The sequence below is a fragment of the Platalea leucorodia genome (assembly GCF_965183815.1).
Source record: "Platalea leucorodia genome assembly, chromosome: W".
Classification (NCBI taxonomy): domain Eukaryota; kingdom Metazoa; phylum Chordata; class Aves; order Pelecaniformes; family Threskiornithidae; genus Platalea; species Platalea leucorodia.
This window is the reverse complement of record NC_138859.1, coordinates 39,834,064-39,856,568: the sequence shown is the minus strand read 5'-3', so window position 1 is coordinate 39,856,568 and position 22,505 is coordinate 39,834,064. Positions and strand designations below refer to the sequence as shown.

Sequence of the window (22,505 nt, the reverse complement as noted above, 5' to 3'; positions counted from 1 at the left end):
CCCACTTTGCTAGCAGGAATTTTTTTTTTATTGTTCTTCATCACTAGTGGCAATGGCTGCAGTAGCTTCCATGTGTTTGCCTTCCATATGAATCATATATTTAAAATGCTGAAGTGTTGCAACGTAGTTAAAGAGGAAATCTCAAGGGCAACAGTAGTTTAGGTGGATTAATTTTGCTTAATTTAACATCTACAATTAAACATTTAAATCTAGATTTTTCCCTTTGAATCTCTTTATATCTAATGGAAAGAAATACACAGCCGCAGAGGGCCATTCATATGCCTTGTGTTAGATAAGTATCTTAGAATGAGTTGAATCAGCCTCCTAAGGTGCCTAATTAATTCCATTGACTACAAAGGAAGCTGAAGGTGACTGACTGGCAGATAACTTCAAATGCTGAAACAGGGAAGATGAATTCCACCCTTACAGATGGAGATAAATATCTTCAAATAACTAAACATAGATTATACTGAGAGAGAACAAATCCTTTCCGACAATACTAGAGGGTAAAGAAAGTATGGATCAAATAACACAACAGTGACTCTAATTTGGTAACATGATAAGAGACTGGATTTTAAAAGTAGTTATGGAGGGGGGAAAAAAACAAAGAAGTTTCCTCTATTCTTCTAGTTCCTGAAAGTTGTCTTTGAGTAACTGTTGGTGTTTGGGATCAAGATGAGAGAGGTAGCATTGAAAACTTACCTGGCCATATATAAGAATATCAATAGCCCAACTGAAGTGCATCTACACCAATGCACACAGCATGGGCAACAAACAGGAGGAGCTGGAAGCCATTGTGCAGCAGGAAAACTATGACATAGTCGCCATCACGGAAACATGGTGGGATGACTCGCACAACTGGAGTGCTGCAATGGATGGCTATAAACTCTTCAGAAGGGATAGGCAAGGAAGGAGAGGCGGTGGGGTAGCCTTGTACGTTAGGGACTGTTTTGATTGTCTAGAACTTAATGATGGTGATGATAGGGTCAAGTGTTTATGGGTAAGAATGAGGGGGAAGGCCAACAAGGCAGATATCATGGTGGGAGTCTGACCACCCAACCAGGATGAAGAGGCAGATGAAACATTCTATAAGCAGCTGGGAGAAGTCTCACAAGCGCTAGCCCTTCTTCTCGAGGGGGACTTCAACTTACCAGATGCCTGCTGGAAATACAATACAGCAGAGAGGAAACAGTCTAGGAGGTTCCTGGAGTGTGTGGAAGATAACTTCCTGGCACAGCTGGTGAGGGAGCCAGCTAGGGAAGGCACCCCGCTGGACCTCTTGTTTGTGAATAGAGAAGGCCTCGTGGGTGATGTGATGGTTGGAGGCTGTCTTGGGCATAGCAATCATGAATTGATAGAGTTTTCGATTCTTGGAGAAGGAAGGAGGGGGGTCAGCAGAACTGCTGCCTTGGACTTTCGGAGGGCAGACTTGGACCTGTTTAGGAGCCTGGTTGACAGAGTCCCTTGGGAGGCAGTCCTGAAGGGCAAAGGAGTCCAGGAAGGCTGGATGTTATTCAGGAAGGAAATCTTACAGGCGCAGCAGCAGGCTGTCCCCATGTGCCGAAAGATGAGCTGGTGGGGGAGAAGACTGGCCTGGCTGAACAGAGAGCTTTGGCTGAGACTCAGGAATGAAAGGAGAGTTTACGACCTTTGGAAGAAGGGGCAGGCAACTCAGGAGGGCTACAAGGATGTCATGAGGTTATGCAGGGAGAAAATTAGAAGGGCCAAAGCCCAGATGGAACTTAAACTGGCTACTGCTGTAAAAGACAACAAAAAATGTTTCTACAAATCATAGAATCATAGAATCGTTAAGGTTGGAAAGGACCTCTGAGATCATCAAGTCCAACCTGTTAACCTAACTGCCTGGTCCACCTCTAAACCATGTCCCTAAGCACCACATCCACACATTTTTTGAATGCTTCCAGGGACCATGATTGTACCACTTCCCTGGGCAGTCTGTTCCAATGCCTAACCACGCTCTCCATGAAGAAATTTTTCCTAATATCTAATCTAAATCTCCCCTGGCACAACTTGAGCCCATTTCCTCTTGTCCTATCACTTGTTATTTGGGAGAAGAGACCGACCCCCACCTGGCTACAACCTCCTTTCAGGTAGTTGTAGAGAGCAATAAGGTCTCCCCTCAGCCTCCTCTTCTCCAATCTAAAGAACCCCAGCTCCCTCAGCCACTCCTCATAAGACTTGTTCTCTAGACCCTTCACCAACCTCGTTGCCCTTCTTTGGACATGCTCCAGCACCTCCATGTCCTTCTTGTAGTGAGGAGCCCAAAACTGAACACAGTACTCGAGGTGGGGCCTCACCAGTACCGAATACAGGGGCACTATCACCTCCCTGGTCCTGCGGGCCACACTATTCCTGATACAAGCCAGGATACATTAGCAACAAAAGGAGAGCTAAGGAGAATCTCCATCTTTTTTTGGATGCGGGGGGATACATAGTGACAGAGGACAAGGAAAAGGCTGAGGTACATAATGACTTCTTTGCCTCAGTCTTTAACAGTCAGACTAGTTGTTCTTGGGGTACCCAGCCCTCTGAGCTGGAAGACAGGGATGGGGCGCAGAATGAAGCCCCCATAATCCAAGGGGAAATGGTTAGCGACCTGCTACACCACTTAGACACACACACAAGTCTATGGGGCTGCATGGGATCCATCAAAGGGTACTGAGGGAGATGGTGGAAGTGCTCACCAAGCCACTTTCCATCATCTATCAATCAGCAGTCCTGGCTAACCGAGGAGGTCCCAGTAGACTGGAGGTTAGCAAATGTGATGCCCATCTACAAGAAGGGCTGGAAGGAGGATCCAGGGAACTACAGGCCTGTTAGCCTGACCTCGAGCAGCAACTCTAGGAGCTCTATGGGTTGTAGAGGGTAGATGATCAAGGGGAAAGATTAGAGGTGGGGAATGAGTTGACTATTTGGGTTCAGAAAGCAGGGGATTTAGGCTTCAGTTGGTTTCCAGATCTGGTAAAGCCGACAGGTCTAGAACAAGGCCTAGCAGTGGAAAGGTCTGGTGATATTTAGTAGCTCTAATAGCAAATCTGCCTTAAGTAAATTAGATTTGCAGTTGTGTCTAGGAGAAGAACAGGGACTAAAAAACTTTGTAGAGGGCTTCTTGGTGATGGCTGGTGCCATTTGAAGATAGTGGATTACGTTGATTTTGTTAGTGTTTTGGTATTGCGTCTATAGCACCGATTTGGGTTAGGTAGCAGTAGTGTTGCAGACAGCAGAGATGTATAAGCTTGGTTTAAAACAGGATCCTACAGCCCACCCTTATAGTCCAAGCCCTCTGTCAGTATATCCTACACCCTAAACCAGGGCCCAATCATAAAGCTAACTTATATTATTGACCAGAGATTCAAATTAATCTACAAATTTTCATAGAAACCTCTGTCTCCTACAGATACTGGCTCTCATCCTTTCTGTGGTGGGTAGATTCTCCAAGCCATGCCACAGGACAGAGGCTTAAATTGAATTAGGACTGGGGTTTGGGGCATGGTACGCGGGTGAGAGGTCTAGTGGTACCTCTGGATGGAAAGGGTTCTGTGAAGCGGTGGTCTGGGACATGTGGGCAGGGCAGACTGCTGGAAGTGAGGGCACAGGACTGCCAGGCACAGGACTAGCAGGATGGAGTCAGAGAGAGATAATTTTAGCATGAGAAATTTTTGAATGGTGAATTAATGCATTTTCTGTGAACAGAGGACTGAGGAAAGTGGATGCAGATGTGGAAGACAGGCCATTTCAGGGGTATATGGATCTCTGAGAGGTGGGGAGTGGAAGCTATTATGTGTGAGAAGGGAAGCGCTTTTGAATGTATGGAAACTACTCATAATACCTAGCAGGAAAATAACCTTTTCTTTTAACTTCCATGTTGCAAATTAATCTCTACAAACTTGTAGCTTTATTTTAGGAGACATGTTATGCTAAGGGAAGCTGAGGAAGAGAATTCAGTAATATGTTCGTGGTCAGAATGGAGGAGGGTGCCAAAGCTGAGTGGGACTGGCAGGCAGGTGAGAGACACAATAGTCTGTCACCCTAAACAAAGGCATGGTTGCTCTGTCCTTTTAACCAGGCTACTTCTGAACGTCCATCTGTGTTTCCAGCTAAGCAGTAGAGATGCTCCCATTTTATCTTTGTGCACTGCCATTGAGTTGTCACAGATAATTCCAGTATTGCTCAGGAGATTTTGTAATCTGTGGGTTGATTGGGAATCCTTGAGTTCATTACTGAGGGAGTTAGTGCTGATGATGTGTGCTATGAGTCCAGTCCACTACTGACACACCAGCAATGCTGTGGGCAGGAGAAACACCTCAGGCTTATCGTACGTGTTTGCTAAGGGAAAGCTAGAAGGTCAACTACTTAAGATGGTCTATTCTTGCTTAATGATCTTCCAGACCATATGTCGTTTTCATCAGTAATGCATAGCCCTTGCTTATTTAAATACTGGACTATTTTATTATAGACTGTTGATATTTAATTCTGTTATTGCATTCAATACCAATAACATTGGTGTGCTGCTTTGGGCCAGCTGCAAAGGTATGATCCAATATTTGTATAGGTGGTGTTGCTGCAAGTGGCAGTCCCACCTTCCCACTCTGCCAGGTATTATATCTCCTGTCTTAGGAAGTATGATGAGTGCATTCTATTTGTTGGTCACTAGTAAGCAACAGACCATAGTTAAGTGGTTTAATTGCAAAGAATTCAGGCAGATCTCTATCTGTAGCTTCAGTAGGAACTTGAGTAATACTGTTCTCCAGCTTAACCAGTGGAAAAGTAGATTCTGCTGCAAATACTTGTGTAGAGATTTAACTTCACTTTCTACATGTATCAAGGCGAATAAGCTCAACTGCTCCCCTGTTAAAGGAAAAAAATGAAGCAGGCCTGAGGTTTAATTGAGTGTGTTTTTTGACTTTGTTGTTGTTTGCTTGCATGAAGAATTTTCATGGCTCTGTGTCGGTGCTCTCAGGGATATTTTTGAAGATGGCTGCCTCTTGCTGATGGTGATCATTCTGTGGTGTTTTGGAAACTTAAAGAACAAAGTATATGTTTTGACAGTAGCTGAGTGCAAAGCATTCCAAGGTGGGTGGCTTATTAAGATGAGGAGTTGGCACTGAATGGAAGACTCGTATAAAATTCTGAGATCAAGCAGAACATTTCCATTTAATTGTGATCTCCAAAATGACATCAGTACAACTGCTTAAACATATCAACATAAGGCTCAAGATTTTCATTACAATAAAGCATTTCACATGAAAACATTTTAAGCAGCATAACATGCTTAGTATTTGACAAAACATCCTCCAAATATCTGTACAGAATTATTTTGATAAACAGTGTTTCTGGAACAAGATATAACCCTTACAAAATAAAGCACAAAACTCATTTTTGTCAGTGGTTAACAGCTGGTTTTGGTGATGTGTTTGCCATTAAAACTCTAGGAACAAATAATTTTCAAGGGGTGCAAGACCTGGATATGGTTCTATATAACCTATACTTTTAAATGAAGATTCTGCTTCCATGGTTTTGTACATTTATTTGATGGAATATCAGATTACACAGTCATAAAATTCTATTTACTATTTAAAGTAAAATTATAGATGTTATGAAAAAATACCTTTACTACATCAGTGATGCTTTAACTAAAGTGAATATTAAGACTATTAACCAGGAGTTGAAAGTTTTAGTCCCTGATATTGAAAGCACTTCTGTACATCCTTAACTTTACATGTAAGGAGTCTCCCTGGCAGCAGAGGGACTATTCTGATGGGCAATGTTAAGTGGGTGCAGAATGTGGGCCAAAGTACTCGGAGAGGTGCGGACGTGTTACACAGAGAAACATTCTCAGCACATAAATAAAATCTGTCTTTTAAGTATGTACATATACTGAAAAGGAGTATTCTTAACTGAAAGGATGTGTTTTCTTTTTCTCTCAATAGCACATGTGTTCCCATTTCACTCAGAAAGTGCTTATGTATTCTCAGCTAGAGAATTACCTCATCAGCTGTGAATCTAGCATGGACAACAAATCTAAACCAAGAATGAAGAATGTCTTATCAGCAGGCAATATTGAGGGAAGAGAAGGCTGGCAATCATTTCTATATATCTTGTATTAATAAGAAACCTTCTCATAGAGAAGAATAGACTTTTAAATATTTTCAATCCTGATATATATAATGGTAAAAACTCACATTTTCACGCTTTAGTGAGACACTTCAAAATCCTACCCCAGGCAGCTGTCAGAGTAGCTCTGTCCAGGTCCTAGTAGCTGCCTCACATTCAGCTCTAGTACCAGAAGTTTAAACTCTTGATAGCTGAGCAGTCACAGGAGAGAAAACACAGTTCTACCAGATTTGGAAAGAGAAAGAGAGTGAGGAATGGATCTTTCTATTTCCAGAGGCCCAGTAGCTCACCTGTGTCCCAGAACAAGACAAGGCAGTTCATGTTTCCAGTCCCATTAGACCTGTCTTGTACAATTCCTGATGGCAGGGCCCAAGTGCAGTGTCTGTTCCACACAGTCCTCAGTAGTCTAAAAGAAATGTACCCATCACATGGCAAGAGAAAAATAGCCCTTTGGAGCACAGCTGAACCCCTCTCCCCTTGAATAGGTAGAACATCTATCTATTGCACCAGTTTTTCCAACGTACTGGGAAGGATCACCAGGGTTGATGCCTTTCACTGTTATATACACTTTTCTGATAAATTCAATGTCTCTGTGGGGAAGATGACCTGGAGATGGCTGCCCTTGGATGTAGAGCTGGCCCCACTACCAGACCTGATTTCATTCACTAGGAAGATGCTCTCAGAGTCCTGCCCCCGTGAAGAGTCTGAGGTCTCTGAGCTATGCGGTGTCCTTACTGATATGTCAGACTGAGCCAAACTTGCGCTGGGGCCTGGAAGCAGCATGCGACCCCCAATGCTGCTTTCACTTAACTCTGGAGGATAAAGCAGTGTTTGTGAGGTGCTGCTGATCTCCCTCAGCTCACGAGAGATGAAGGAGGGTGACTGACTTGATATGGCAGAGGAGGTCCTGTGGCCATTGATGCAGTTGAAATTGTCCCCTGAGTGCTGCCTCCGAGCCCCTCCAATTTGGCAGAAGAGGCATTTGATCTTCTCAATGGCTTTGCTGAGCACAGTCTTGCGGAGGAGGATGTAGACCCATGGGTCCAAAATGGGGTTCACTGAGGAAATGTGGATGGCTTGCAGGTCAGGGTTTTGCCTCACATCCCTCACTGATTCTGGATGGTACAGCTGGTTCACAAAGACACGGACCTACCCAAGGAGATGAGGGAGGAGAAAGACACAATTATACAATTACATCAGGAAATCAAAGTTTATATTTCAAAGCAGAGATCTAGATTTGCAACTGCAAGCTACAACAAGAGAAGAGGCTGGCAAGGCCAGGCATCTCGGATTGGCAGCCATGAGTTTATTTTTGGAAATAGCCAAAAAAAAATCAGAGAGATGAATCTGCTATAAATTGACTTTTGTTACAGGTAGAAAAGGAATGGCTCTTTCTCTCTCCTTCCCCTCATAATTAATCCTTGAACCTTCAACTTTTGGCTGTTGTTTTAAAAACTTCCTTATTAATTGATAGAACCCAGGAGCAAAGATGTAGACCTGTATCCTGCTTTCTTGGTATACCTCAAGTCTTATGCTACCTGCAAAGAGATATTTGACTGAAGAGACCTGGACAATCAGTTCCTCTAGCAAAGGTCTAATAATTGTTTGCTTAGAAATAAACTGAAATCCAGATTATAATCCAAGTATACTAGAAACAAGTATTCTAGTATACTAGAAACAAGTCCAGAGCTGTTGATTCCAAAGTTTAGAAATGCATTTTGCTGACACCTGTCCTTACCGGAATTGTTTGTATACCCTCAACTGTTTGCTTGTTGCAGCATGGTTTGGAAAAAAGAAATTAAAAAAAAAAAAAGAAAAGGAAAAGTCCCCCAGCTAGGAGATTTTTAATAGGTCAAAATGATTAGATGATTCCAGCACTGGACTGGAGTGCTTTGCTTTCTCTTACATGAGCCAGCATTTTGGTTCTACTTAGAAAAGCATAAAAATACTGATAAAGTGGTCAAGAATTGAAGATGTTGAAGCTGCTGCATGAAGTGACTATTTAATTAGCACTTTTAGTTTATCATGCATGAAATTTAAGACTAATTAGGATCCTGTCTTCTACACAAAAATGTCTCCTTTGGGTTCTTCCTTTGAATCCAAGAGAAAAAACCAGTAACCTAGTCCCTATCCTGGTTTAGGGGCCACTTTTATAAATGCTACTGTGAGTAAGGCACAGTCCAATTCTTTGATATAAATTTTTATCTTTCCAGTGTTGCTAAGGAGGCTGATATCATATGAGTTTATGTTGATCAGTCTCAAATAGCTGCTCTCCATTTTAGCAAGACCTACGCAGTGTCCAATTATAGGAAGGCCTAGGAAAGCCACTGAAAAGAACTGATAATGGAAGATGCTATTTTCTTCAGATTCCTTAAGGTAAGTAAGTCACTCAAAAGAAATCCCTTAATTATCTTATCTGATACAGTAAAAATCTAGTAGCAAAATTATGAGGTTTTTAAAGTCTTGGCCTTGACTCCTGAAATGAATCAAGTCTTGCCTAGCTAGGAGAAGGTTACAGACAAGGAGGCAGACAAGCATTTAAATAAATTGGAGCCAAACAAGAACAACCCTCTTAAGTCATTTTTATTAGAAGTTTTGCATGTGAAGCCATCCAAGTCTGCTGAAAAATTTCACAATGCTGTTTGGAGAAATTTTCCTGCAGCAGGGCAATGTGGTGACATTCTGCTTGTCAGAATTCAGAGCTTGAATGTGGTCCAAAGCTATCAATGAGGTATGAAGTAAAATAATGTAGAGTCCCTCTTCAGAAGTCCTATGCATACAGTCTCTCTCAAACCACTGACTATCAAATCAGTGATTGTCTATATTTTCTTTTTCAGTACTTTTCTCTAGGTTTATGGGTAACAAAAACTGGGAAATATGGGAAAATCTTGAATTTATACAGCAATAGAATGATCAGAGTTTTATTCTCAGTTACTTTCCTAATGATTTCTAACACTGCAAATGTCTTTTTGACAACTAATTTATTAAGCTTATTTTTCTGTTAAACCAAACATGCAACTGAAGTACTTCAAAGAGTATTCCTATGCATATTGAACTTATTTTTATGTTTTTTTCTTTTATTAAACTTTACTTGCTTTGAATTTTTTCATTATTTATTTTATATTAGCCTCCTATCCAATGTCCATCACTACATGATTCCATGTATCACTGGCTGAGAGAAGACCAGTCCCTCCAGAGGCCAAAATTTTTAAATATATTGTCCTGGTTTCAGCTGGGATAGAGTTGATTTTTTCTTCCTAGTAGCTGGTGTAGTGCTGTGGTTTGGATTTAATATGAGAATAATGTTGATGATAACACACTGATGTTTTAGTTGTTGCTAAGTAGTGCTTACACTAGTCAAGGACTTTTCAGCTTCCCATGCTCTGCCAGGTGCACAAGAAGCTGGGAGGGGGCACAGCCAGGACAGCTGACCCAGACTGGCCAAAGGGCTATTCCATACCATGTGACGTCATGCTCAGTATATAAACTGGGGGGAGTTGGCCAGGGGGCAGTGATCGCTGCTTGGGGATGTGCTGGGCATTGATTGGCAGGTGGTGAGCAATTGTATAGTGTATCACTTGCTTTGTATATTATTATTGTATTATTATTATTATTATTACTACTACTACTACTACTACTATTCTATTTTATTTTACTTCAGTTATTAAACTGTTCTTATCTATCTCAACCCATGAGTTTTCTGACTTTCACCCTTCCAATTCTCTCCCCCATCCCACTGGGGTAGGGGGAGTGAGTGAGCGGCTGTGTGGTGCTTAGTTGCCGGCTGGGGTTAAACCACGACAATATACAGTTTTGCTGGAATTCATTGGTTCTTTAAAAATGCACTTAATTAAAATCTCTTGCCGTCTGCTGGTGGCAGGGTGCAGGAAAGCCAGTCTCTCATCTGACTTGACTACATCTTTCCTGAGCGCACCGCCAGGTGGCACGGATGTCCCACGGTCACAGCATCCCACCTCAAAGCCACAGTGCCAGCAGCTCTGCCACCTACCCTGCAGTGACGGGCAGCCGCTGCATCTCAGAGGAGGCTAGCAAATGGAAATGGGCAACCAGTGATTAACTTTGCAGGTGGGGAGAAGTTTTGTGACTCAATTTATAAGCTTGTGCAAGTAAAGCTGCTCTTAGTGACACAGGTGCTGAACATGAAATGCAGCAGTCTGGGTTCCTGAACCTGGAAGACTGAAAAATAAGTTGATGTAACTTTAGCATCAGCTAAACTCTGTTCTTGAAATATCTACTTGGCCATTTGTGTGAGATTTTCTTTTCCCCCTCCAAAACTGATAAAAGGTCATAAATATACAAAGGTCAAATTTCCCCAGGGGATTTAACCTGTGCCATAACAACATTTTTTTCCAAATGCTCCTTTTTTTTTTTTTTTTTTCTTCTGTACTGAAATTTCCTTATGCAGGGGAATACACCCTGAAAGTATGTAAATGCTGGTCTATGTATTTGACCAGCTGATCATTGGACAGGTACCCGCTCCAAGAACCAGGAGTCCAAAGGACAGTGTTGTGGGAGTGGAGGCCTTCTAGCAGCTCATACTACAAAATGTAGTCATTACCAGGAAGATTAGAGGTGTGACAAGGAGGGGTATTTGCTGACAAATTCATCCAAATCACAGAACCAGAAGGCACACTTTGAAGACAGCTGAAGTACACAGTCCAACTTTGGAGACCTGTTGGATTTTTTTGTTTTAAAGAACTTGGAGCTATAGTTACACATTGGTGATTTAATAGTGGCTTTGTTCTTTTGATAAGCACCATCTGAAATGGAGGTACCTAATTCACCATTCTCTGTCTACCTCGCAGACTTCACGGAAAGACAAAAATGTCTTTAAGCGCTGACTGTGGCTGAAAAGGACAATCTCTATGTAGCTTCTCTCTGGAAGCTACCATGCTGCTAGAAAGTTACGACCTAGTTGCCATTACTGAAACTTGGTGGGATGAATCCCATGACTGGAGTTCAGCTATCGAAGGCTACAGGCTGTTCAGAAGGGACAGGCGAGGTAGGAAGGGCGGAGGCATTGCCCTCTACATCAAGAAATGGGTAGAATGTGAAGAAGTGTCCCTGAAGAATAGCCATGAGCAGGTTGAAAGCTTATGGGTAAGAATTAGAGACCAAGGCAACAAAGGGAACCTTGTGGCTGGGGTCTACTACAGGCCGCCTGATGAAGGGGAGCCTATTGACGAAGCCTTTTTTCTCCAACTACAGGAAGCTTCACACTCACAGGCTCTTGTCCTGATGGGGGATTTCAACCACACCGACATCTGCTGGGAAAGTAACACAGCAGGCGGTAGGCAATCTAGGAGACTCCTGGAGTGCATGGAGGACAATTTCCTAAGCCAGGTAATAGATAGCCCTACCAGAGGGGACGCAGTACCGGACCTGGTGGTCACCAATGCAAGTGAGCTCACTGGTGATGTCAAGATTGGAGGCAGCCTCGGCTGCAGTGATCACACACTGGTAGAGTTCACAGTCCGGAGAGATAAGGGTCGGGTGAAGAGTATAGTCAGGACCCTGAATTTTAGGAAAGCAAACTTCCAGCTCTTCAAGGACTTAATCAACAGGACCCCCTGGGAAATGGCCCTCAGGGACAAGGGAGCAGAACAGAGCTGGCAGGTCTTCAAGGATGCTTTCCATAGGGCACAAGAGCTCTCGATCCCCAGGTGCAGGAAATCAGGCAAGGAAGGGAAGAGGCTGGCATGGCTGAGCCATGACCTGTGGGTCAAACTAAAGGGCAAGAAGAGAATGCACAGGCAGTGGAAGAAGGGACTGGTATCTTGGGAAGAGTACAGGGATGCTGCCCGGTTGTGTAAGGATGGGATCAGGAAGGCCAAGGAGCGGCTGGAGCTGAACCTGGCGAGGGATGCAAAGAATAATAAGAAGGGCTTCTACAGGTACATCAACCAGAAAAGGAAGGTTAAGGAAAGCGTACCCCCTCTGATGAGCAAAAGTGGCAAGCTGGTAACAACAGATGAGAAGGCTGAGGTACTCAACAGCTTTTTTTGCCTCAGTCTTCACTGGCAACCTCTCTCCTCACACCTCCCGAGTCAATGGGCCATTTGACGGGGATCAGGGGGGCAGAGGTCCTCCCACTGTAAGAGAAGATCAGGTTCGTGACCACCTGAGGAACCTGAACGTACATAAGTCTATGGGTCCCAATGAGATGCATCCCAGAGTCCTGAGGGAATCGGCTGATGTAGTTGCTAAGCCACTCTCCATCATATTTGAAAAGTCATGGCAGTCAGGTGAAGTCCCCGGTGACTGGAAAAAGGGAAATATTGCACCCATTTTTAAAAAGGGTAGAAAGGAGGACCCTGGGAACTACTGACCTGTCAGCCTCACCTCTGTGCCTGGGAAGATCACGGAACAGGTCCTCCGAGAAGCTATGCTAAGGCACATGGAGGACAGGGAGGTGATTTGAGACAGCCGGCACAGCTTCACCAAGGGCAAGTCCTGCCTGACCAACCTAGTGGCCTTCTATGATGGAGTGACTGCATCAGTGGACAAGGGAAGAGCTATGGATGTCATCTATCTGGACTTCTGTAAGGCCTTTGACATTGTCCCCCACAATATCCTTCTCTCTAAATTGGAAGGATATGGATTTGATGGGCAGACTGTTCGGTGGATGAGGAATTGGCTGGATGGTCACATCCAGAGGGTAGTGGTCAATGGCTCGATGTCTGGATGGAGAATAGTGATGAGTGGTGTCCCTCAGGGTTCTGTTCTGGGGCCAGTACTGTTCAATATCTTCACCAATGACATAGACAGTGGGATCGAGTGCACCCTCAGCAAGTTTGCAGATGACACCAAGGTGAGTGGTGCAGTCGACATGCCTGAGGGATGGGATGCCATCCAGAGGGACCTGGACAGGCTGGAGAGGTGGGCCTGTGTGAACCTCATGAGGCTCAACAAGGCCAAGTGCAGGGTCCTGCACCTGGGTCAGGGCAATTCTCAGTATCAATACAGGCTGGGGGATGAAGGGATTGAGAGCAGCCCTGAGGAGAAGGACTTGGGGGTACTGGTGGAGGAAAAGCTGGACATGAGCCAGCAACGTGCTCTCACAGCCCAGAAAGCCAACCATATCCTGGGCTGCATCAAAAGAAGTGTGGCCAGCAGGTCGAGGGAGGTGATTCTGCCCCTCTACTCTGCTCTGGTGAGACCCCACCTGGAGTACTGCATCCAGCTCTGGGGTCCTCAGCACAAGAAAGACATGGACCTGTTGGAGAGGGTCCAGAGGAGGGCCACAAAAATGATCAGAGGGATGGAACACCTCCCCTATGAGGAAAGGCTGAAAGAGTTGGGGTTGTTCAGCCTGGAGAAGAGAAGGCTGCAGGGAGACCTTATTGCAGCTTTTCAATACTTCAAGGGGGCTTATAAGAAAGATGGGGACAGACTTTTTAGCAGGGCCAGTAGCGATAAGACAAGGGGTAATGGTTTTAAACTAAAAGAGGGTAGATTCAGACTAGATATAAGGAAGATATTTTTCACGATGAGGGTAGTGAAACACTGGAACAGGTTGCCCAGAGAGGTGGTAGATGCCCCATCCTTGGAAACATTCAAGGCCAGGCTGGATGGGGCTCTAAGCAACCTGATCTAGTTGAAGATGTCCCTGCCAATTGCAGGGGGGATGGACTAGATGACCTTTAAAGGTCCCTTCCATCCCTAAGCATTCTATGATTCTATGATTCTAATTGCACGGTGCAGCTTGCTTTATGTTATCTCTGTATGTTTTATTTCTTTTTAACAGATAAGGAACACACAGGTAAAAGATTCCTAAAATGGACCTATTTAGTGAAAACTTTGGACTGTACAAAACTGTATCAAATTCCCAGAAAGGTCCCATGTTTTTATTAGAAGCCCCCAAAAATGTCAAATGCATTTATCAAACCTATTGCTTGGATTACATCTTAATCGCAATATGGTAAAAAATAATCTGTGTCAGAATGTCAGTTTTATCATTTCTTTACATACTGGTGAAACAGCATTTACTAATATATCGTCTACAAGAACAGCAAGAGATGTATCCTGTTTTGGCTACAAGTCTTCTGCTGCAGGATGTAGCATAATAAAGGATATTGCCTTGCATCTCCCCTTGGGAGGCAGTCCTGAAGGGCAAAGGAGTCCAGGAAGGCTGGATGTTATTCAAGAAGGAAATCTTAAAGGCACAGGATCAGGCCATCCCCATATGCTGAAACACGAGCTGGTGGGGGAAAAGACTGGCCTGGCTGAACAGACAGCTTTGGCTGGAAGTCAGGAAAAAAAAAAAAAAAGAGTTTATGACTTTTAGAAGAAGGGGCAGGCAACTCAGGAGGACTACAAGGATGTCCTGAGGTTATGCAGGGAGCAAATTAGAAGGGCCGAAGCCCAGATGGAACTTAAACTGGCTACTGCTGTAAAAGACAAGAAAAAATGTATCTATAAATACATTGGCAATAAAAGGAGGGCTAAGGAGAATCTCCATCCTTTGTTGGATGCAGGGGGAAACATAGCGACAGAGGACAAGGAGAAGGCTGAGGTACTTAATGACTTCTTTGCCTCAGTCTTTAATTGTCAGATCAGTTGTTCTCGGGGTACCTAGCCCCCTGAGCTGGAAGACAGGGACAGGGAGCAGAATGAAGCCCCCATAATTCAAGGGGAAATAGTTAGTAACCTGCTACACCACTTAGACACACACACAAATCTATGGGGCCGGATGGGATCCACCCAAGGATACTGAGGGAGATGGTGGAAGTGCTCACCAAGCCACTTTCCATCATCTATCAGCAGTCCCGACTAAGCAGGGAGGTCCCAGTAGACTGGAGGTTAGCAAATGTGATGCCCATCTACAAGAAGGGCTGGAAGGAGGATCCAGGGAACTACAGGCCCATCAGTCTGACCTCGGTGCCAGGGAAGGTTATGGAGCAGATCATCTTGAGTGTCATCACATGGCACGTACAGGACAACCAGGGGATCAAGCCCATTCAGCATGGGTTTATGAAAGGCAGGTCCTGCTTGACTAACCTGATCTCCTTCTGTGACAAGGTGACCCGCTTAGTGGATGAGGGAAAGGCTGTGGATGTTGTCTACCTGGACTTTAGTAAGGCCTTTGACACTGTCTCCCATAGCATTCTCCTGGAGAAACTGGCTGCTCACAGCTTGGACGGGCGTACTCTTCGCTGGGTAAAAAACCGGCTGGATGGCCAGGCCCAAAGAGTTGTGGTGAATGGAGTTAAATCCAGTTGGCAGCCGGTCACAAGTGGTGTTCCCCAGGATTCAGTATTGGGACCTGTTTTGTTTAATACCTTTATCAACGATCTGGATGAGGGGATTGAGTGCACCCTCAGGAAGTTTGCAGATGACACCAAGATGGGCAGGAGTGTTGATCTGATGGAGGATAGGAAGGCTCTACAGAGGGACCTGGACAGGCTGGGCCACGGCCAGTTGTATGAGATTAAACAAGGCTAAGTGAGGTTCAAAAACGCTACAGGCTTGGGGAAGAGTGGCTGGAGAGCTGTCCAATGGAAAAGGACCTCGGGGTGTTGGTCGACAGCTGGCTAAATATGAGCCAGCAGTGTGCCCAGGTGGCCAAGAAGGCCAATAGCATCCTGGCTTGTATCAGAAATAGCGTGGCCAGCAGGACCAGGGAAGTGATTGTCCCTCTGTACTCGGCACTGGTGAAACCTCACCTCGAGTACTGTGTTCATTTTTGGGTCCCTCACTACAAGAAGGACATTGAGATGCTGGAGCACATCCAAAGAAGAGCAACGAAGCTGGTGAAGGGTCTAGAGCACAAGTCTTAGGAGGAGCAGCTGAAGGAACTGGGGTTGTTTAGTGTGAAGAGTAGGCTGAGGGGAGACCTTATCACTCTCTACAACTACCTGAAAGGAGGTTTTAGTGAGGTGGGGGTCAGCCTCTTCTCCCAAGTATAAGTGATAGGACTAGAGGCCTAAATGGCCTCAAGTTGCAACAGGGGAGGTTTAGATTGGATATTAGGAAAAACTTCTTCACCGAAAGGGTCGTCAAGCATTGGAACAGGCTGCCCAGGGAAGTGGTTGAGTCTCCATCCCTGGAGGTATGTTGTGGTTTAACCCCAGCTAGCAACTAAGCACCACACAGCCGCTCGCTCGCTCACTCCCCCACCGGTGGGATGGGGGAGAGAATCAGAAGGGCAAAAGGGGAAAACTCGTGGGTTGAGATAAGAACAGTTTAATAACTAAAATAAAATAAAAATAGAACAGTAGTAATAGTAATAATAACAATAATAATAAAAACAAGTAATAATAGTACAATAGTAATAGAAAGCAAACGGTACACTCTACAATTGCTCACCACCCACTGACCGATGCCCAGCCCGTCCCCCAAGCAGCGATCGTTGCCCCTCCCCCGGCCAACTCCCCCCGCTCATATACTGAGCATGACGTCATGTGGTATGGAATAGCCCCTTGGCCAGTCTGGGTCAGCTGTCCTGGCTGTGCTCCCTCCCAGCTTTTTGTGCACCTGGCAGAGCATGGGAAGCTGAAAAGTCCTTGACCAGTGTGAGTGCCACTTAGCAACTACTTAGCACTACTTAGCAAGAACAAAAGGTCAGTGTATCATCGACATTGTTCTCATCCTAAACCCAAAACACAGCCCCATACCGGCTACCAAGAAGAAAATTAACTCTATCCCAGCTGAAACCAGGACAAGGTATTTCAAAGACATGTAGAGGTGGTGCTTAGGGACATGGTTTAGTGGTGGACTTGGCAGTGCTAGGTTAACGGTTGGACTTGATGATCTTAAGGGTCTTTTCCAACCTAAACGATTCTATGATCTTCTAAGTAAGTGCCAAGTAAGTGGTATCCATTACTAAGTTAGCTAATCTGATGCTTGAATTTGTGCAATTTGAAGAAGCAAACTAGAACAATTCGAATCTCAAAATAATGAATTTATGTTACCTTTGTAGCTGTAGAATTCAGGCAACATATCTTAAAAGTATTAGCAGTTTGTTTTTGCAATTGTGTTAAGCAGCACATAGCTCCAAGGTATGTTGAGTTTATGCTCAAGTGAGAGGTACTTGTAGGATCAGAGTCACGTGTGCTGTTTGGTGCTTTTCCTTTTTACTAAATACAAATGCAAATCATGATTTCTGTTCCTATGAAGTACTATAAAGTGACTTGTATAGTTACTGTCACACTGCTAATTGTCTTCATAGCTTCTACCTGTCCTCAAAATCTCCCCACATACTGATAGGATAAATTTAAAAACCAACAGTAGTAAGCAGGAACAAGTTTTTCAGCTCTACAAGCCAATAACCTTTGCCCTTCAAGGGCTTGGTGTCTGCTCCATTGCTCAAAAATCATGTCTGCCACCTTGCTGTTTGCTGTGGGCAGTCCCTGATACTTAAGAGAAAAGTCAAAACCAACCAAGCCAAAACAAAATCCAAACTTGTAGATCAATTAAACATTAAGTTAGAAACTCCTGATTATTTCATGCGATCAACCAGATGTACACCCTGAAACATGATATTTTATTTTCCATTTCACCATAATTTAATAACAATGTTCAGTGGTCAGGATCAGAAAAAAAATCATGCACTTAAAAATCTAAGAGTATCTGACAGACTGCTGGAGTGAATTACAGAGTTTAAGTAATGTGTGCCTACTTACTCTTGAGAGAGTTTGATTTTTTTTTAAAGGCTGGATAATAATTTCTACTATATTCTTGACAAAATCCCTCCTAATATAACTTATTCCCTATTTTTAACTCTATCCAATTCTACTTTCTAAAAACTCACAATTTTTTAAAAGATGAGATAACCAGTGTGGAGTGCAGATAACAGCACACAATTTATGGTTTGGTTTTTTTTTTCCTCCTTATTTCATTTTCAAACTATTGTCAGATTTTTCTTCATGCCTTTCACATCACTTTCTGCACACTGAGAACACATCAGGTTATATCAAAAGTTTACTTTCAGTAATGTTTTTCATTCAACTTTTCTTTCCTTGATAAATTTGATTAGCCTTCAGTTGTCAAGTTCATTCAGCATTTTGCACAATCCTCCATAATTTTATTATAGCACTTGTTGTCACTGTAAAATTTTGCCGATTTTATAAATAAATCATTAAAACACTAAACAACCCTGCTTGTAAACCGAGTGCTGGAGTATCTCATTATTAAAAACTGCTGTTCTCTGTGACTCAGCTTGCTGTTCTTTAACTGCTTTTTAAATCAAGACAAGCCTTTGCTTATTATTTCAAGGCTATTTAATATTTTGAGACTTGAAAATTTTTGTTAAACCCTAATAAGTATAGCCTGCTGGATTGCCTCTGTCTGCTATTTTATTATCCTGTGAAAGCGTTCATTTGAAAAAGTTAGAGGTTTATGTCTCTCTCTCAGAAGTTGCTTTGCTTTGACTTAAGTGATGGTTTATTCAGCTGAAATCATCAGTAGGAAGTCAGGTCATCAGAAAATTTCAGTCACAAAGCACCCTCTGAGCCTGCTTTGTGTATCTGAATCATGCCACCACCACCACCTTACCACTTGCATGTTCGTGATGTCTGCCAGGCTATCCTGTTATAAACGAGCCTCTTGCTCAGTGAGGGCTCCCTAGATTAATTCTGTGTAACTCCTCTGAGTCATAAAATGTACGTGTATATTAGTGATTTACCTATCTCTGCTAGTGGCTCTTTCTAGGGATCTACAGCATAAAGGTGTCACTTCTCTGAGTTTATCTGAATTCTTAACCTCAGTCTATATGCAACCAGATGGCTTAATACAGCGGCATACACAGCAGTACATCATGGTATAAAGAAGCATATATGGCTATAGCTTATTCCCGCAGGGGGATGCAAATGACTTATAAAAGCTACTTTTATAATGAAGCAATTTAACCATACTGGACACTTTAATGATGTGTATGTGTGTGTTTTGGGTTTTTTTAATAAATATTTTTGAAATTTAATAAAATTTAAATAAATATTAATAAAATGTAAATAAAAATTAATTTTTAATAAATATTTTTAATTAAAAAAGCTTCCTTTTTTTCTTAGTCACGCATCTAAGTGAAATATGGAAATAGTGAAATGATGGTCTTTTACCTCATTTTACATATAGAAGAGATGTGCTGCTTTAGCTGGGAAAAGCTAACTTATGCAAACACTCCCAAGATAACACTGTGCCTTTGTAAGTAGTGAAATCAAGGTCAGAGAGCGCCTCACAACTTCACCTGCACCTTCACATACCTTCTGCTACATACAAGTTTTTCACTAGCTACTGTTTAAAAAATAAACCTTTTGCAACACCCAGGTTCATTAATTTTAACTGTCAAGAATCTAGTTCCCTTTCTGGTAACCCCTCCCTCTTGGTTTTTCCCTTTTTTTGTTTTTTAATATTCTGTAAAAGACTCCATAGCTCCAAATGGATATGAGCAATTTAATTTTGCATTTTACATTCAGACTTCTCAGCCTTACTCTAGCTGCTCCTCCACAAGATAAGGTTTTGGCTTTTTTCTGAAACTGCTCAAGTCAATCAGTTGATACCCTGTATCGTGTTATGCCATTGTATTTAATTCCCAGAACCTGTTCTCTGCATTTACCAGCATCTCTTTTGAAAATGCAATATTGTTCTTCTGTGAAGTAGCTGTTATAATATTAGATTAATCAAATTAAGTACTGTCAATTCACAGATACTGTTGGAGTTTTGGCCACTCTATGACCTGATGCCTCTTGGTGTGGCGAGTCTGCTTAACCATGAAGTTTCTGGTGCTGGACTGCAGGGCAGGTTGTGTGCGGTTCCTAGGTCTAACGCATGCGCACCTCTCAAAGACACCCTGCGTGCAACTCAAACGGCACGTTTTGACTTCCTTAAGATGACAAGCAAACACATGGCACTGTGCTCAGTTATGCCACGGCACAATGTGAAGTAACAACACTGAAGCAGGGGAATGGACTCGCTGACCTCTCTGAGTCCTGTTCATGTGTATTTCTCTAAACTTCCTTACTGCAGTATATGCTATTTGTTTTGTGTCTCCAGCTGGCCAGCCGTATTTCACACACATTGTAACCCCTCTACAACGGAAGGATCACCTAACTACAATAAACCCCCTTAAAACAATCCTTCTAAACCCACTTTTTGTCTAACAACTACTGCTTGGCTCCCTACACTGTGTTTTGGAAGGTGGCAAATAAGGCAAGCCAACTGTTTTTTTAATGTCTCTAAGCCAGAAGAGAAGTTTGCCAAGTTTTATTATGGTGGGCAGCAAGCAAGAACTGAGCCTTGAGCTGGTGGGGATTGTTTTGTTTTCCTTGGAGATAAAGTGGAAGAATAGAAATAAGTGGATCCTGCACATTCAATTCAATGACAATAATCGTATCAGCCATTTCAGAAAATTAGCAAATGGTTAGCGGTAATTTTGTCTGACATTTTGGTATGATCTCTAGGTTTATGTGGGCCAGATTCCTCCAACTCTCATTTAACTGAAAATTATACCGATGAGTGGTTCCACTGAGTTTACTCCTCCCACACCGGGGAGCTGCTTGAGGGATGTTAAGAGTGTAGGATCTACCCCAAAGACAGTGAATCCTTCAGGAGGGGAAGCTCGGCTCAGGTTTTGGGTGTGAAGCATTCTGCGCATTGCTGGTACCACGTGAACAGAACTCTCTCCTCCTTCCGCGTATCAAGGACTGCTGTACCCTTCAGCAACAGCATGCACATTTTAAAAACACAATAAACATCCAGAAGTGCAGGCCAGACCCAAACCTCACTTATCACAAATTCATTTTGGAAGTGAACTTTAAAGTGCCTTTAGCTCTCAGTAAGATTTTTTGCTGTGTGGATTCCAGTTAAACTGTGGAAAAATTATTAAGAATTTTTGGCACTGTATTTTAACCAAAGGAGCCCAGGACTTGGGATAAACGTGTTTCTTTTCTTGTAAATATAAACCAATACAACTTTCTCTCACCATGTATGTATGCTAACTGCATTTAAATTATTATAACAGTTTGCAGCACCAGCTAAATAGGATTCTGTCCTCCAGGCACAGACTAGGAGTAGAAAAGACTTAGCAATGCGGATGATGGAAAAGAAGGGTTGCACAATGTTACTCACCACCAGAGGAATGGAGCAGATCACCACCACCAGGGAAGTGGCAATGAGCAGAATAACCATCTGGATCTCTGCTCCAGCCATCCGACAGAAGCTCCGGTGTCTGCAAAAGTCAGATAAACGGCTGGAGGTGGTGTCTGTCCCCAAGGACGTGCGTCGCATGAACTGACGGTGCATGCAAATTAAGGCCATACATACCAGGATGTTGCAGATCACAATGACCGTGATCAAGAAGGAGCTGAAGCCGGCGTACATGTAGGAATATGCTGCATAGGTGGCCTCCTTTGCTCGCCAGTCTATGAAACACCAAGTGTAAGGGTACCGCAAGGTAGATTTGCTGAGCCCCATGCTGGGGAGAGCACAGAACAACACATTGGAAGCACAGATGGCAAAATGCGTGAGCAAGAGAAAATGAGACAAGAGTCTACATAATGGTTGTAGAAATAGGCATAGTTGATGGCCAGATACCTTTCTACAGACATGGCACAGATAATGCTGAGGCCAGAGTCTCCAAAGAGGAGGAGGATGAAGGAGTTGTACTCACACAGCGCCGGTCCTCCCGGCCAGCAATTCTGTAGGTAAGTGGCAATAGTGACCGGACTCACCAGGCAGGTCCCCAAGAGATCGGTGACAGCCAGCCCACAGACCAGCACGTAGAAAGTGGTCCCCTTCTGCTCCTTCCTGGACTTGAAGAGCACCACAATAGCTATGAGGTTGCCCACCATGCTGAATATGAACATGACAATGGGGATGGTGGGGAGCTTCCTACCCTTGGCCCCACTGGTGGAGCTGTTTGCAGGTGGCATGATGGTGGGGTCAAAGGACACGATGCCCATGCTGCTGCTGGGGAGTTGAGCAAAGGCGAGAGCGGGTCTGAAAAGAAAAGGCAAAGGCAGAATAGAGGATGGGAGGGGGTAGTCTAGCATGAAAATAAAACTTCAAAGGGGGGGGGGGGAAGTCATGTATTTTAGTTAAAAAAAAAAAAGGAAAAAAAATCCTAAAAAGGAGCTGGAGTGGGGTGCCATCCAACACCAACCTGATACAAAAATTCACAGATGCTTCTCCTCACAGTCCAAATCTCCCCAAAGGAGAAACTGAGTATTCAGAGAGTCCCTGAAATGAAACTCAATAGCAACAAAGTTACTATTAAGCAGGTATCCTTTATTGCAGTGCTGGGCAGCACTGGGGATTCTCCACCATAAGTGCTCCAACGAGGTAATGAACTTTTAGAGAATATATACCATACAATCATACATATTCATAAGATTTCCAGGAATTTGTTTACATAA

General features: G+C 43.4%; 1 protein-coding gene across 1 annotated transcript; it reads right to left on the bottom strand.

The window, feature by feature from the left end:
* Positions 1 to 6,693: 6,693 nt before the first annotated feature.
* Positions 6,694 to 22,052, bottom strand: LOC309601974 (prostaglandin E2 receptor EP4 subtype-like; the record flags this gene model as incomplete). The annotated part of the gene is given in 3 exon segments (XM_082335228.1): positions 6,694 to 7,284; positions 21,220 to 21,620; positions 21,623 to 22,052. Coding segments are annotated over 3 exon segments (1,422 nt in total).
* Positions 22,053 to 22,505: the final 453 nt, after the last annotated feature.